The 15,853-nt window shown below is 33.9% G+C and overlaps 6 protein-coding genes across 6 annotated transcripts; 4 read left to right on the top strand and 2 right to left on the bottom strand. All coding sequences in view use genetic code 12, as the record gives it.

Annotated features, from left to right (window-relative positions):
* Positions 1 to 1,110: 1,110 nt before the first annotated feature.
* J8A68_002280 (uncharacterized protein) lies at positions 1,111 to 4,296 on the top strand (the record flags this gene model as incomplete). Its single annotated transcript, XM_049406013.1, has 1 exon — positions 1,111 to 4,296. One exon carries the CDS (start codon positions 1,111 to 1,113, stop codon positions 4,294 to 4,296), a length of 3,186 nt encoding a protein of 1,061 aa, XP_049264449.1.
* Positions 4,297 to 4,530: 234 nt separating this feature from the next.
* On the top strand, positions 4,531 to 5,265 carry VTI1 (v-SNARE protein; the record flags this gene model as incomplete). The annotated part of the gene is made up of 2 exons (XM_049406012.1): positions 4,531 to 4,627; positions 4,697 to 5,265. 2 exons carry the CDS (start codon positions 4,531 to 4,533, stop codon positions 5,263 to 5,265), a joined length of 666 nt encoding a protein of 221 aa, XP_049264448.1.
* Positions 5,266 to 5,484: 219 nt separating this feature from the next.
* On the bottom strand, positions 5,485 to 6,913 carry J8A68_002278 (uncharacterized protein; the record flags this gene model as incomplete). The annotated part of the gene is made up of 2 exons (XM_049406011.1): positions 5,485 to 5,978; positions 6,040 to 6,913. 2 exons carry the CDS (start codon positions 6,911 to 6,913, stop codon positions 5,485 to 5,487), a joined length of 1,368 nt encoding a protein of 455 aa, XP_049264447.1.
* Positions 6,914 to 7,267: 354 nt separating this feature from the next.
* YAH1 (adrenodoxin) lies at positions 7,268 to 7,774 on the top strand (the record flags this gene model as incomplete). The annotated part of the gene is made up of 1 exon (XM_049406010.1): positions 7,268 to 7,774. One exon carries the CDS (start codon positions 7,268 to 7,270, stop codon positions 7,772 to 7,774), a length of 507 nt encoding a protein of 168 aa, XP_049264446.1.
* Positions 7,775 to 8,172: 398 nt separating this feature from the next.
* J8A68_002276 (uncharacterized protein) lies at positions 8,173 to 10,491 on the bottom strand (the record flags this gene model as incomplete). Its single annotated transcript, XM_049406009.1, has 1 exon — positions 8,173 to 10,491. The coding sequence occupies one exon, from the start codon at positions 10,489 to 10,491 to the stop codon at positions 8,173 to 8,175; it is 2,319 nt and encodes a 772-aa protein (XP_049264445.1).
* A 1,557-nt stretch (positions 10,492 to 12,048) lies between these two features.
* J8A68_002275 (uncharacterized protein) lies at positions 12,049 to 14,332 on the top strand (the record flags this gene model as incomplete). The annotated part of the gene is made up of 2 exons (XM_049406007.1): positions 12,049 to 12,092; positions 12,160 to 14,332. 2 exons carry the CDS (start codon positions 12,049 to 12,051, stop codon positions 14,330 to 14,332), a joined length of 2,217 nt encoding a protein of 738 aa, XP_049264444.1.
* Positions 14,333 to 15,853: the final 1,521 nt, after the last annotated feature.

Here is a 15,853-nt window from a genome sequence, read left to right as displayed (position 1 = left end):
ATTGGCAGCTCAGAAACAAGCAATGGAAGAACAACAAAAACAGTTGGAAGAATAGATTTTGTTTATTTATTATATTTACGTATTATTTCTTAATAGTTACCGTGTAGTGTTGATAGAGTTTATTATAATACAATATTTTGAGATAAGTGTTTTTTTCTATGATCTGTTCCAAGTTCAAAGTATTATCTCCATTAATTAATAAGGACAGTGAATGTGAATGTTGCCAAGGGAGCCTTATCAAGATTAAGTCATATTTCAATTATTTTTGCAGCCAAAAAATTAATTTAAATAGCCCGGAAGGATTCACTTTTCCTCACTAAAATCAATCAACAAGCAACCAACCCAGTAGTGACAATAGCCAATTTGTCTAGTCAATTTGTCAATTGAAGTTTAATGTTAGGGGAACATTTATTTTAAAGTTTTGTAGAATTTATGGTGACGTACTTAATCTTGAGTGTTGCTCTCACCATTGTTTCAAGAATCATACTGTTTTATTTTTTGGTTGTTAAATAATGTAACTCAGCCACTCACGCAGAAACAACTCCGATAAGAGTTCAGAGATGTGTGTTATCTACAGCGTCCCAACCTCTTGAAATGATTCGCCTTCATGGGCTGGCCATTCACACAGAATCATTTCTAAGTCGAAGTTTGAATTAAAGTCTCGATGTCATTCGCCATTCCAGTTTTTCTGCATCTCGCTTATTTATGGCTTCGTGCCACGATGCTTTTATTGAACGTATCTTGCCTGGCTGAAGTTTGGCATGGAAACATTACACGTTCTCTGAATTAATTATATGTAGTTATATTTTATTGATTTTGTACTCTTTTCCCATCGTTGTAATTTTGTGGTTGCTGTGATCGAAGGATTAATTTGTTACGCAAAAGTTCCCAAGGCGAGGCGAGGCAAGAGAATTGTTGAACAAAATGGAGGGATTGATCAAATCCGAATCAGCAACGCAAAAAACCAAAAAAAAAAAATTTGGGTGTAAATTTCAGTGTGTCTAAAAAAATATTCACTTTTCCACCAAAATTCTTATCACTCACTTCTTTCTTTCTTTCTTCTTCTTTCTTTCTCTCTTTACCAAATCAATTGATTTTTAGAAAACAAAAATGTCTACTCTAACAGCCGAAGAGAAGAGATTACAAAATATACGATTCAGGCAATGGGGTTCTTATGTCGGTGAAAGACAATGGGCTACTGTTAGAGAAGATTATTCCCATGACGGTGATGCTTGGCTGTCATTTCCATTTGAACATTCAAAATCAAGAACTTATCGTTGGGGTGAAGATGGTTTAGCTGGTGTTTCAGATAGAAGACAATTGATTAATTTGACAATGGCTGTTTGGAATGAACAGGATGAGATCTTGAAAGAGAAATTATTCGGACTTACCAACGGACAAGGTAATCATGGGGAAGATGTTAAAGAATTGTATTATTACCTTGATAATACTCCATCACACTCTTATATGAAGTACTTATATAAATACCCTCAAACAAAGTTCCCTTACGAGGAATTGGTTGATGAAAACGCCAAGAGAACAAGATTAGATTGTGAATATGAATTGACAGATACAGGTATATTCAAAGATAACAAATATTTTGATATTGTCTTCGAATGTGCCAAAGGTGATGATTCACCTGATGATTTATATTTCAGAATTACTGCTTATAATAGAAGTGACGAACCAGCTCCATTACATATTTTACCTCATTTAGTCTTGAGAAATACATGGGCATGGGGGACTGATGAATCAACCAAGATCCCAAAACCTTCAGCAAAGCAACTCAATGAATATACAATTGAAATTGAACAACAGAGGTTTGGTAAACGTTATTTATCTTTCGCTCCAGCTCCAGGTTGTACTGAAGATTCACCAGATATCGAACCTATCCTTTTATTCACTGAAAATGAAACAAATACAAAAAGATTATATGCTCAACCAAATAAACACAAATACGTGAAAGATGCTTTCCACGATTATGTTATCGATGGAGTCAAAGATGTCGTTAATCCTGCTAAGAACGGTACTAAAGCATGTGCCTGGTTCCAATTTAATCAAAATGGAGGGGTTCCTCCTGATGATTATGTAACAATTCGTTATAAATTAACCAAAGAAAATACCGAAGTAGATGAATTCGAATTAGATCAAATTCTTAGTAGACGTCAAAATGAAGCTGATGCATTTTATTGGAAGATTACTCCATTGCCTATCAGTGATGAATTGAGACAAATCCAAAGACAAGCTTTTGCTGGATTATTATGGACCAAGCAATTCTACTATTTTATTCATAATTATTGGTCCACTGGGGATCCTGATACTGTGAAACCTCCTATTAATCGAGCTAATGGAAGAAATAAAGAATGGAGTCATATGTATATTGATGATATTTTGTCTCTTCCGGATAAATGGGAATATCCTTTCTTCGCCGCTTGGGATTCAGCATTCCATTGTATTCCATTTGCTATGATTGACCCTTGGTTTGCTAAAAATCAAATTGATTTATTATTGAGAGAGTGGTATATGCATCCGAATGGACAAATACCAGCATATGAATGGAATTTCAACGATGTCAATCCTCCTGTTCATGCCTGGTCTGCATATAGAATTTATAAGATTGAAAGAAAGATGTATGGAATTGAAGATACTGATTTCTTAGAACGGGTGTTCCAAAAATTGATGATGAATTTTGCTTGGTGGGTTAATAGAAAGGATGCAAATGGAAACAATGTTTTTGAAGGTGGGTTCTTAGGGTTAGATAATATTGGTGTATTTAATAGATCTGAAGATTTACCTACTGGAGGTAGTTTAGAACAAGCTGATTCTACCGGTTGGATGGCATTCTTTGCATTACAAATGTTGAATATCGCATTGGAATTAGCAAAGACTAGACCGGTTTATGAAAATATCGCATCCAAGTTCTTTGAACATTTTATTCTTATTGCTGATGCCATGACTTTTAGAGGTGCAGATCAAGATGATGCTGGTTGTACCAAGAATTCACTTTGGGATGATAAAGACAAGTTTTACTATGATCAGATTCGTTATGGGGAAGACCATGCACAATCCTTACCAGTTAGATCATTAGTTGGTTTGATTCCATTATATGCTTCTTTAACCTTAGAACCAGAATTATTGGAGAGATTCCCATCGTTCAAGAAACGTTTAGATTGGTTCCTTGAACATAGAAAGGATATCGCAGCTAGAAACATCGCATCAATGGAATCGAGAGGTGTAGGAGAAAGATTATTGTTATCTTTGGTTTCCAAAGAGAGATTAGTGGCAATTTTGGAAAAGATGTTGGATGAAGATGAATTCTTATCTCCATATGGTATTAGATCATTATCTAAGTATCATAAGGATCATCCTTTTGAAATGGAAGTAAATGGCCAAAAGTTTAAAGTTGAATATTTACCAGGAGAATCAGATTCTGGTATGTTTGGAGGTAATTCTAATTGGAGAGGTCCAATTTGGTTCCCAACCAACTTTTTATTAGTTGATGCATTACAAAGATTCTATTTGTATTATGGTCCAGACTTGAAAGTTGAATGTCCTAAAGGTTCCGGTGATTTTTTGAATTTAGCTCAATGTGCTCAAGAAATCCAACATCGTTTGATTCATTTATTCCTTAGAGATGAAGATGGTAATCGTGCATGTAATGGAGACAATGATCTTGCCAATAAAGATCCTTACTTTAAGGACTATGTTCCATTCTATGAATATTTTGATGCTGACACGGGTAGAGGGTTAGGTGCATCGCATCAATGTGGTTGGACGGCAATTGTTTCGAAATGGATTCATGATAATGGTTCTTCCACTAAAATTCCAAGAACTCCACGTACCCCAATCAAAAGAAGAAAGTCGTCAGTTTATATACACGATACCGAAGATATTTCTTGTATTGACGAGGACAAGGTTATGCAATACTTCCTCAAATCAGGTAGTCCAACACCGGGTAATAAATTGGTTAGGAGAAAATCTGGAAAATCATTATTGAATTTGACTGTGCATGCTCTTGATTTGAATGAAGATGAAGGTAGTGTTCAAGCTGCTGCTGTTAGAGATTTAGCTGATTTAGATAAGGGCGTTCCTGTTGATGCAGAGAAGTTGAAGAATGAACTTGATGAAATCACCAAGACCCAATCTGCTGCTTCTATTGACTCGAATGACCATGGACACGATTTCATGGATCAAATAAGGTCAGCATTTGAAAATTACAAGATTAAAACACATGACTCGGAGGATGTTGCAGATGAATTTGAGACGAGAACTCATTATGGTTCTGGACATCCTTAGGAAGTATCTTTTCTATATTTCTTTGAATTTAAATTGTTTGCATTAATAGCTTTAAAATACAAAAAGATTCTTCTCTGATTATTAATAATGTAGTTAATTGCGGATTTCAATCACCGTTTTCACGTGCAAGTCAAATCTCACCTCCTTTTTTCGGAAAACTCGTGTACGACTTAGACAAAGGAATCCATTGCCACCCAACCGTCTACTTACTATCAATCAAACAACACATCCCTAATGTCTGAATCATTTGAGACTTATGAATCAGAGTTTCAGTTAGCTTTGCAAGAAGCCAAAACAAAGATCTCACAGATTAAATCTGTTGAAGACGCAGGTATGTCATTTGCTTTTTTTGCTTGATTGAGCTGTGTTTAAGATTTGGGATACTAACATGTATTTATAGAACAAAGGAAAACCGCTTTACGGGCAATTGAAGCTGCTTCTGATGAAGCCCTAGAAGTGCTTGACCAAATGAACATAGAAGTTCTAAACCTTCCATCAAATCAAAGGTCTTCATATAATTCCAAAATTCGCCAATACAAATCACAAATAGATGAAACTAAGAATAGATATAAACAATTGTTAGATTCCCAGGATAAGTATGAGTTGTTTGGTAATAGATATTCCGATCAAGAATTCGAGCCAGGAAGTTTACAAGACCAACAACGAAAACAATTATTGAGTAATAATTCATCCCTTGACAGATCATCTCAAAGATTACAAGACAGTCAAAGGATCGCATTGGAAACGGAAGCTATTGGTGGTAATATTCTTAATGACTTACGATCACAAAGAGAACAGATTTCTGGAGCTAGAAATACACTTCTGCAAGCTGATAATTATGTTGATAGATCGATCCAAACTTTAAAGTCTATGGGCAGAAGATTGACCGCTAATAAGTTTATAAGTTATGCCATCATTGCAGTATTGATCTTGTTGATCTTTTTAGTTCTTGCTAGCAAGTTCTCTTGAGAGATTGGCAGGAAGGGCGGTGTCCTTGACTATTTGTTGATATTCTCGTAGTTTCTTAGTTCTTTTTTTGTAGTCTAATTACAATACTTTCTAGAGTTACAACTGATAATTATCCGATCACTTTTGTAGTTGTGGTGGTAAAACCGGTATGGGTTGTTGGTAATCCCAAGGTTCCCATAGGGCTGATCTTTTGTCGGTACCTCTATTAATCTTACGTATTTACTTCTTTTCTTCGGGAGTAGCAAAATAAGCTGGAGATAAGACAGGTATTTCATCAGTTGTCCTGATATCATATTTGAATGTTCTTTCTTTGGGTGGTCGTGGTTCAGTAGCAAATAACTGTGGAAAATTGGCTAATAAATCAGATTCTAAATTCTTGCGTAGTTTATGTAGGTTACTCTCTTCTAATTCAAGATTGGCAATCGTAAACAGACGTCCCTCGATGTCTAAATGATCACCGTTTTCAGTCGTTTGGTATTTCCATTTTCTCAAAGTAGGTTTTCCAATAATGATCTTCTCTAGATTCGGTAAAACATAAAATGTCAATGTGCATCTGAATGGTTTTGGTAAATTTATCTTAGCAGCAAATGTAACTTTCTGGGTTCCTCTTAACGCTGATTTGGCAATAATAGGTTTCTTAAGTGCAAACTTCTTATATCCAGGATATAACCATAATAATTCTTCATCGATAAAGTTTGCCTCAGCACCAGAATCTAGTAAAATAGGACAAGGCATGTCATTAATATTGGTCGTTGCGATGCCTCGCCTTCGTACCCATCTCATACACATCATAATTGACATCTGAGTCCGTCGAAGATTCTTCATCACTCGAATCAACTTCTTCAAAACGATCATTAATCTCCATAATGTTGATTCCAGTTTCCCCTTCATCTTCTGATTCAGTATTTCCATCGACTTCTTCTTCATTTACTGGTTCAAAAACTTCAATCACGTTGATAGTTGTGCCGTCATCAGATTCTCTTCTGTAAGTCACCTTTTCAAATCTTGGAGTTTGTCCATCCCATTCTCCTTTGATTCTATAGTATCTGTTGTTGCTATGATAATAATATCCCTTGTTGAACTTTTGTTGACCATTTGGTTTGTTCTGGTATTTCTGATTCTTGAATGAGTGAGATTTCTTATTACCCTTTGAATATCCATGTTGATCTGTGGAATACCCTTGGTTCTGTTTGTAATACCGTTGGTTGTTGTGTGAGTTATCTCTCTGATCTCTCTTTGGATATCTTTTGGTTGGATAACGTTGGAGAGCATGGATGTCAAACAGTGACTGATTGATTGGTTCACCCGGGAAAGTTAAATGTCCAAACACTTGGAAAACATAAGTAAAGTAAAATGAAGGACTTGATAAACGTCTGAGATTCTCTTTCTCAGGTGCTAATAACGCTGGGAAATCACGACGAAGTGCTCCCTTAACTTTCTCTTTCAATGTAACCATCTTATTATGGTGATCCATAATTGACATGAACAAGATTCTCATTTGATTAAGATAATCGTTCACAGTTTGACCTGGTTGTGGTTCATAAAGAAGGAATTTGTTGAAGTTATAAGTTTCATCGCCTTCTAAGTCTGAATGTTGTACTAAGATGTTAGCACATTCAATCCATGATAATTCCCTTGGCTGGATCATAGCAGTTGAACTATAAATTGGAGCAAAATTATCAGCAAAATACCAGAACAAACCAAATGGTCAACAAAAGTTCAACAAGGGATATTATTATCATAGCAACAACAGATACTATAGAATCAAAGGAGAATGGGATGGACAAACTCCAAGATTTGAAAAGTTGAAATCTGACTTCGGACAATGGAAAGGGCCGGGCCGTGCGCACAAAAGCAATAAAAAAAAAATTAGTGAAGAATTTCTTCATCATCTTGAAAGAAGAGTCAAAAAAGAGCAACAACAAGTCTTCTAGAGCGAAAGGACAGTTGGTACTTTTTAGATTAGCTTATAGAATTGTTATTATCATAGACAGGGTAAAGAATGTTCAGGAATTTAATACAAATTACCAATAGGTTTCCGAAGAAGTTGATGATTTCTCAATCTTTGACTCATCGAGCAAACCCTTTATCAAAGACACTTGTCTCCCATTTCCACCAAACAGCTTTCAGAGCTCATGGGCATATTCATAAACCCAAACCAGGTGAAGAACTTCATATAACATTCATAACCAAAGATGGAGAACAGTTTACATATGAAGTCGCAGAAGGTGATAATATATTAGATATTGCCCAAGCTCATAATTTGGATATGGAAGGTGCTTGTGGAGGATCTTGTGCTTGTTCTACTTGTCATGTTATTGTTGATCCAGAATTTTATGATGAAATACCGGAACCTGATGATGATGAAAATGATATGTTGGATTTAGCATTTGGTTTAACTGAAACCTCAAGATTGGGTTGTCAAGTTAAGATGACTAAAGAATTGGATGGAATTAGAGTTGCCTTACCTGCTATGACTCGTAATTTACAAAACAAGGATTTTAAGTAGTTTTGGCCTGTCAATACTTGTATATAGTGTGATAGAATAAAAGAAGTAATTTATTTGCAATCTGAATATGGAACAGCATATGTTGCTGACAAATCACAGTCTCCCCGGAGATAATGTAATGCTTTCGAAGAGAAGCTGTTGATTCAAAGAAATTTACAACAAGACATCCTGTATTTGGCAACATCTGCGTGTCAATGCAGTCTGCTTGGTAGATACACGTCATATTTGGCATTCGGCTTTAGCAGAATGCCCAAAATCGCGTTGCCCAGTGATTAAAGCTCTTTACCGTCTTGTTTACTATTTCATGTACAGTACAACAACAGAGAATTCATTGGGTCCTATTAATACTTCTAATTTCGGTCGCTATAGAACAGAAAATGTAATTAATCTATTTATAACTATTCATGAATTGGAACATCAACTCTTTTAGTAGGGCAATATCTACCTTCAATAATATTACTAGCAATATCATACCCAAACCTATCTCTTTCTCCCGTATAACCCACAAATAAACACTTTAGACTGGAAGGAAATTCACCTACTGTCTTCTCTATATCATCAGCCTTGATTCTATTATCTGTAATATCAATTTCAATAAGTTTATTATGAAACGTCAAGTCTCTATCATGTCCTATCATAACAGGGGTTAAATTCGTCAATTTATTCAGACATAAGTTAATGCTTCGAAGTTCGGTAATTGAATTCTTTGGAAATGCAACATTTAAGATCCTAATATTGTTAAATGATAAATCTAGACTTCGTAAGCTGATTGAATTGAATTGATAAACAAATCTTTCAAATTTATTCGAAGAAAGGATTAATGTTTGTAAATTTTCGAGATTATTGAATACGTTAGGATTAACGGTGGAAATCTTATTACCGGCAAGATTAATCGTTTCTACCGATGGCGGGAATTTAATATCAAATTTCGATAGTTCATTGTGGGATAAACAAATATATCTCAATCTTGACCCTGATTCCCATGAAATGTTCTTCATAGTGGATATCTCACAAGCACTTAAACTTAATTCAAGAATTGATGCTGGGAATTCGATATTTGATATATTTTTCATTATACAATAATCAAAATTTAATATTCTTAAATTATTGGGTAAATTAATCTCTTGAATGTTTGATAATAACGTATAATTCAAATAAAGGATTTCGATATTCAATTCTTTTCCCGAACTGTTCTTCGATAGGTCCAATGGACCCGATAATTTATTTTCCGTCAAATGAACTGTCTTTAACCCCGGCGGAAAACTTGGTCGATGGACATGTTTAATCAAATTTGAACCAATTCCCAAATTGGAAAGATTTTCAGGGAAACGGACATTTTCAATTGAAGATATTTGATTGACTTCCAAAGATAACTCCACGATTGAATCGGGAAATATGATCTTTGTCAAATGTGATCTTACGTGAGTATTCGATAATTTCAAATTCTTTAACTTGTTAAATTTTTCAAATTTTGGAATATACAAATCCCAATCAATTGGATTATCGGCAATATTTAAATGTTCTAAAAGTTCAGGTAGGTTTTTATCAATGTTAGATAAATCAGCTAGATGGTTATTACTAATATCTAATTTTTTCAAAGTTATTGGAAAATGACATTCATTTATGATTCTTGAGTGTTGAGTACCCTTGATTGTAAGGTCGGTTAATTTGAATGATGAGAAATCAATACTTCTATTCAATCCAATAATTGCAAATCTATTTAATTGTTGCATTTTTTGGAAATTCTCTGGTATATCAAATAATATTATATCCAAATCCATCACACGACTTTCGGCTCCCCATAAATAATCAACACTCAATTCCTTTAGATTATTTGATAAATTTTGTTCAATTAATGGTCTGATATATTGAAAATCAGTACGATCACCTACTCTGGTTAAATCGAGTGATTCTAGATCTTGAGGAATTCCATAATTAATAGACTTTTCTTTAATTACACAACTACCTAACTTTAATCGTTGTAAAGAATGCGGCACAGATTTATGCAAGTATACAGGATGATTATTATTCCAACCAAACAGATTTGGATGTATTGTCAAAGTCTTCATATCAGTGGCAAATTGAAAGCTTTGTCCAAATTTAACGTTACTATCTTCAAACCAAATATTTCGTAATTTTGGAAAACGGGCAATATGAAATGTGAAGCTTCCACTATAGTTATAGACTGTAATTGATTCAATCCCTTGACCCAAATGATCTGCTAAAACGTCAAAGATATAATTTAAACTTAAGTTGTATAACAATCCACGATTGAATTCAATTTCGATATTAAAACGCATTTTTGAATCTACACTGTTGTTTATCAGGGTAATGGTCAGTAAAAATTCATCAATATCTTTCAATAACCAAATATAGAAACTAATTGTAATTGATGATTGAAGATGCTCTTCTATGCAATAGTCAATTATATTAAAAAGGGAAGATATTCGAGGAAGGAATTGTAAGGAGTTCTTATCAATATAAGTTGGAGTTCGACAATACATATGTAAGAATGATGGCTGAGTAATTCTATTATTGTAGGAAATATTCGTGTTGCAAATTAATTGATTCATGGCTGCCTTTATATTTAAATTCTGAGATAAGAATTGATTATGTTCTATCAATTGGATCAATCCTTCTAATTTGACATATTCAAGTATTTTCTCTATAACCTCTACTGGTAAAGAGTCTAGCATCATTTTGTATGGCAAGGACATCGTTCTATATTATATTGTATTGAGGTTCGATAGATGCCAATGAAGTAAAAGTGACTCTTCCAGGGGGGACCTTATTTTATTGAAGGGGGGTGGGGAGGTCAGTGTCAATTTATCTGAATGATTTTTGACGATAGATTGTTAATATTGTGTTATTTCTTTGGAAGCATTGTTAGATAGCAATTGAATTCAGGGAGAACTTCTCGGAAGAACTAAACTTTTCAGTACACACCAACAAATTTTCCCGTGCGAATAAACTTTAGTTGATCCGTTCTAGTACAGTTCTTCCGGTGCAAAATACAGAACGACGAAAGCCTTACCAGAAAAATATCTCTGGATTCCCTTCATTCTTGTGTCCTATAAATCATTGCTGACAATACTTGACATCGTAAGGTCTATTTCCGTTTGAATATCACTCCGAAATGCATATGGAAATTCGTATGACTTGGCGTTAATAACCAATTTCTTGGTGCTTCTTCATGGATGATACTATCCCTTTCCCATATAAGAGCTGATGTTACTAGTGTCACTTGTGTCAGGTAGTACTTGTTGGGAATATACCGAAGAGCAGGGAGATAGCCAAACATAGGATACAACAGTGTTGTTCTATTCTGATATTTCGTACTATTCGAATAAATTTTTTGTCAGATTTTCCCGGGTCGCTTCATGGGAATCCCAAAAAGTTCCTGTTTTCTCAATTGGTTCATAAAGAAACCTCGTATGTCGGAATAAATGGAATAATTCTTGTGACTAATTCGGAATTCTGGAGATACCGCAACTGACAACAAAAACAAATTGTGGGGTAAAACAAAGCTGCTTTGGGGGGAAACTTCGAATCGAGTCATGCGAGGTTTACAAGCAAACTTCTTCTCTCGAGGCAAAACATCAACAAACACGGTTAAAAGTTTAAACAAAAAATATGTGTCATCATTATAGCAAGTCATTCATTCTATAAGTTGGTTAAGAATTACGTTAGGTATGGAAAGAAAGGAACAATGGGCTATGCTATGTGCAGTCATGTTTTCATTGTTCTTGCTTTTTTCTTCCACAGTTGTAGAATTATTTTTTTTAGTAAGAGTGAGTCTCGAACGTTGATCATCACGTACTGACCCACGCGGTTATCATTTAAATTGCCCCTCCATTATATTTAAATACTCCTACAAGTACTTACTAATCTTCCAAGAACCAAACAGTACTTACCTCACAAAAATTGTCACCTTTACAACTTCCACTCCTATATTTTATTTAAAGAGTTTTTCACAATTCAAATATTGAAACATCCCTTTGTTAATTATATTTATTTATATATAAAATCTCGGTTAGATAACGTAAATCTTTATTTTTTTGTTTTGAGGGTTTAGCCAAATTGATAAGAAAATCTTTACAATTGACACATTCTACACAGCAATTTAAATTACACACATACACACAATTACACACTTGTTGCTAGTAGCAAATCTTTATTGATTCACACACTACATCACTTGACATAAATAAATATCTATCCAAGTACACGTACAATTTACAAAAGAGTTTACAATCATTTATTGCAGACTCTAAATGACAGAACTCCTGATTAACGATACTGTTAGATTAAACAAACTGTATGTATATAAATAAAACCAAAAAATGGATCAAACCACAAAACTAATACTAACATATCATCTATAGTCATACGAATCCTAAACGAGGACATCGATTGGGGACAGCTTCGGCAACATGGAAGAAAATTAAATCGGCAACTTCAGGTGTTGCAAATTATCAATCAACCCCATCAAATGGAACCAATGGGTCCGCCAGTAACTCAGATGAAGAAACAACAGAAATTGATGTTGAGGCTATAATTGAAAATGGTCCTTCCGGAGAATTACTTATATTATTCCCTAATGAACGAAAATTGGAAATTTGGGATTGGTCGTCACCTAGTAATGATTGTTCAAGTGATGGAGATACTTTATTCTTACAAAATCAAATTAATATCAATTTAGAAATCACAACAGAAATCAATGTCTTTAAACTATATCAGAAATCTCAGGATGAATATCACGTACTCATAATATGTACTGATGGAATTGATTATTTTTTGCAGTCTCATTCATTCACCATACATAATAGTGTGTCAAAAGCTAATCTGTCATGTATGCTTAATAAATTCAACCAAGATACACTAGAATTCACAATCAAATCAAGCTCAAAGTTTATTTGTGTAGGGAATAATCAAGGATTCCTCTCACTTTTTGAATTTAATCAGGAGACAAAGGAAATAATACCGGCAAATGATGGTATGAAACTCGCAAATATTTGGAAAAGACTGTGTAATCCCATAATATCAAACCCTTCATTCCAAGGAAAAGTTTCCGATAATGAATTAATGCTTCGAACTAGCGTTAACGGGGATCTGGTACCGATATTTGATATCGTTGATAATTGGCTTGTTTATTCTCCTACAAAATTTGAATATAGACATCTAAAAGCAAGTAATGATAGCTCGATTACTCGAAAAGAGATCCCTCAATCTAGTTTTGATCCAATTGTTTCCAATTATAGTAGTAATGGGGAGACAGCAAAATTGAAGAATTCAATGTTCACACCTATGAAATTACCAATGTCAAAACCATTATTAGCAAAAGTATTTTCATCCCTATCTAATACCGCATTAGATGGGTTGTTTAAATTATCAGAAGTATCATCAGCAAAATTTAAAGCCTATATGGGAAACAACACCAATTCATCTAATAAAAATGTCGAACCAGCATCAATTAATTCAATTAGTAAATCAATTGGGAAATTATTATATTCAACTGCTTCAACCACAGCAACTAGTTTACAAAATAGTACTAAGAATTTAAAACCAAATAATAATCAAATATTATGTATTCTCGACCTTGGAAATGATAAAGTAATGGGAACATTCAAACCACCAGGAGGTGTTTCTCAAGTCTCCCTATCGCCTTATGACTTACAATTGGTTCATGCAAACGCAAGAGGGGATTCTTTATATATGTGGGATTTATATCGATTACCGGTTGAAATTGAAGTTATAGGTAAATTCATCCGAGGGAAAACTTCAGGAATTATAGAAGAAATATTTTGGTTTGTAAATAATTATGATTCAAAACAAAATGAAGGTGATATATTTGGAAGTAATTCTGGTTTTGGCGTGATTACAAAATCAACTGGTTCTGTTCATTGGTATAATATAAACTATTTATCAGGTAGTCTTAATAATAATCATCCTAATAGTTTTAGAAAGAAGACAACCAAACAAACAACAGCGGTGGCGCCGGGGAAATTTATGGATTCTTGGATATTATCATCGTTTAAAGCAAAACAATTTGCAGCAATTCCTAGTGACTTGAGAAAAGAAAATCTAAATCAATTGGCTATTATCGATAACAACAATTATTTGAAATTGATAAGTCCTTTAAATGGACAACATTTCTATCGCTTTGAATTACCCAATTGTCCAGTTTCTTCATCTTGTGTACCACTCTTGGACGAGGATATACAAATGAATGGTGATTATGATTTGTTCCAACAACCCCCGGGTTCAAAATCAGTCACTCCATTATCACAAGCTGAAATCCAAACTTGTTCACCATTCCTAAATTTGATCAACAATAATCGGATAGAATTCGCATTATTGGAACAAGATTATGAAACGTTTGGAAATGAATTTGGAAATCAAATCCCGGAAACAATTATTAAGTTCAGTGAAAATGAACAACCCAATTATAATTCAATAAAATCTAAAGAAGTATTAAAATTGAAAGAAAGTGATCTTCCTTCATTTGGGAAATTATATATTGATCAAGATGAAGAAAGTGATGATTGTAAAGATTAGGGTTTGCGTATAAACCGTTAAGGGGCTTTAAGGGGTTTTTTCTATTGATTATTTTATTTTTTCTTAGCCAAAAGAAAGAAAGATGAAAAAGTTAACTATGATGATTTTAACAAGCTATAGAAACGATTAACTGATCAGGTATCAGGAGAATCAAAGGGTGGGTCATGTTGAATTAAACTAGAGAGATTAGATATTACTACTGCTTGTTTTTCTTTATTAATATATATTTATATATATGTGCACAAGTTTATATATACTAAGAATCAACCTAAAATAACGGGACACGTAATGAATAATAAAACACGAAAAAAATCACTTTAAAAAGTTATAATACAATGACGTCAAACATTCTTGCAACTTAAAAATTGCAGGCGTTGGTAGAGAATAACTCATGTATTCTAAATCAATTAGAATTCTTAAGCAATCTCTCTCGAGGAGGAAATGTGACAGGGTTGGGGTGGGAATAAAATGTGACGTTTCTCTAATGCTAGCGGGAACCTAGCAACAAACTCAACTAAAAGGATCTTTAAAATATCAATCTAATTAATTCTAAAACGGCTCCACCACATACTAAGAACAACAAAACAAATAACCATGTCTTAGAAACTGGGAATTCCCATTTGTTATCTTCTTTCTTTGGTTTACCCCATTGTTTAACATTCTTATTCTCAAATTTGGCATTGGCTGCTCTTTGTCTTGGTGTTTGTACTGCCTAAAAGAGGTGTTAGTACTCTGGGAATGTCGCAATTAGATATCGTCTAGATGTGAAGTACTTACCATTGTATATAGATATGTGTGTAATGTATGTGTTGTGTATGAAAAGAAAGTGATTAAGTTTATGAAATCAAAGTTTTGGATTCTTTTTTTTATTTGATTCTTTTTAATTAAGGGAAATTGAAGATGGAGACACGTCAGAAAAAAAAATTATTGTAATGACAAACGATATATGCAGGTACTTTCAATTACACGTTAAAGCTTAGATATTATTGCTGCAACACAACATTTTAATACTAACTACATGATACGTGTCTAGTTATCAAAGTTCCAAACCAGTATTGTACTGAAAGAATTTGTCTAGTGATAGGAATATAGAATAATCAAGGAGTCATACCTATGACACGTCTAGGCTAGGTGGTGATAGGGTTAATTACCACCAATTCCATTCATTATCCCAGCTTTCTCAAAGATATAACACTATCTGAGTATAGCTTAGGACCTGAATAAGCCTTTGATGATAAAACAATAGAAAGACTTCGTAACCATATGTTGCAACAAAGAAAAAGGACACCACACGAGAAAAATGATTATTATGGCCAAAAAAACTTTTGCATCCAAATTATCAATCAAAAACAAGACACAATTATCAACCACAAAATAATGCATATTCCTTCTCTCAACCTTCTATATTATTCTTTGACCATTCAAGTTCCCAACCAATATCAAAAATTGCAAAAAAATAGCGCCGCTCGGTTTCGATCCGAGGACATCAGGGTTATGAGCCCTGCGCGCTTCCACTGCGCC

Source organism: Hemisphaericaspora subhashii, assembly GCF_019202705.1.
Source record: "Hemisphaericaspora subhashii strain CBS 10753 chromosome Unknown scaffold90, whole genome shotgun sequence".
NCBI lineage: Eukaryota > Fungi > Ascomycota > Pichiomycetes > Serinales > Debaryomycetaceae > Hemisphaericaspora > Hemisphaericaspora subhashii.
This window is presented reverse-complemented; position numbering and strand designations above follow the sequence as displayed.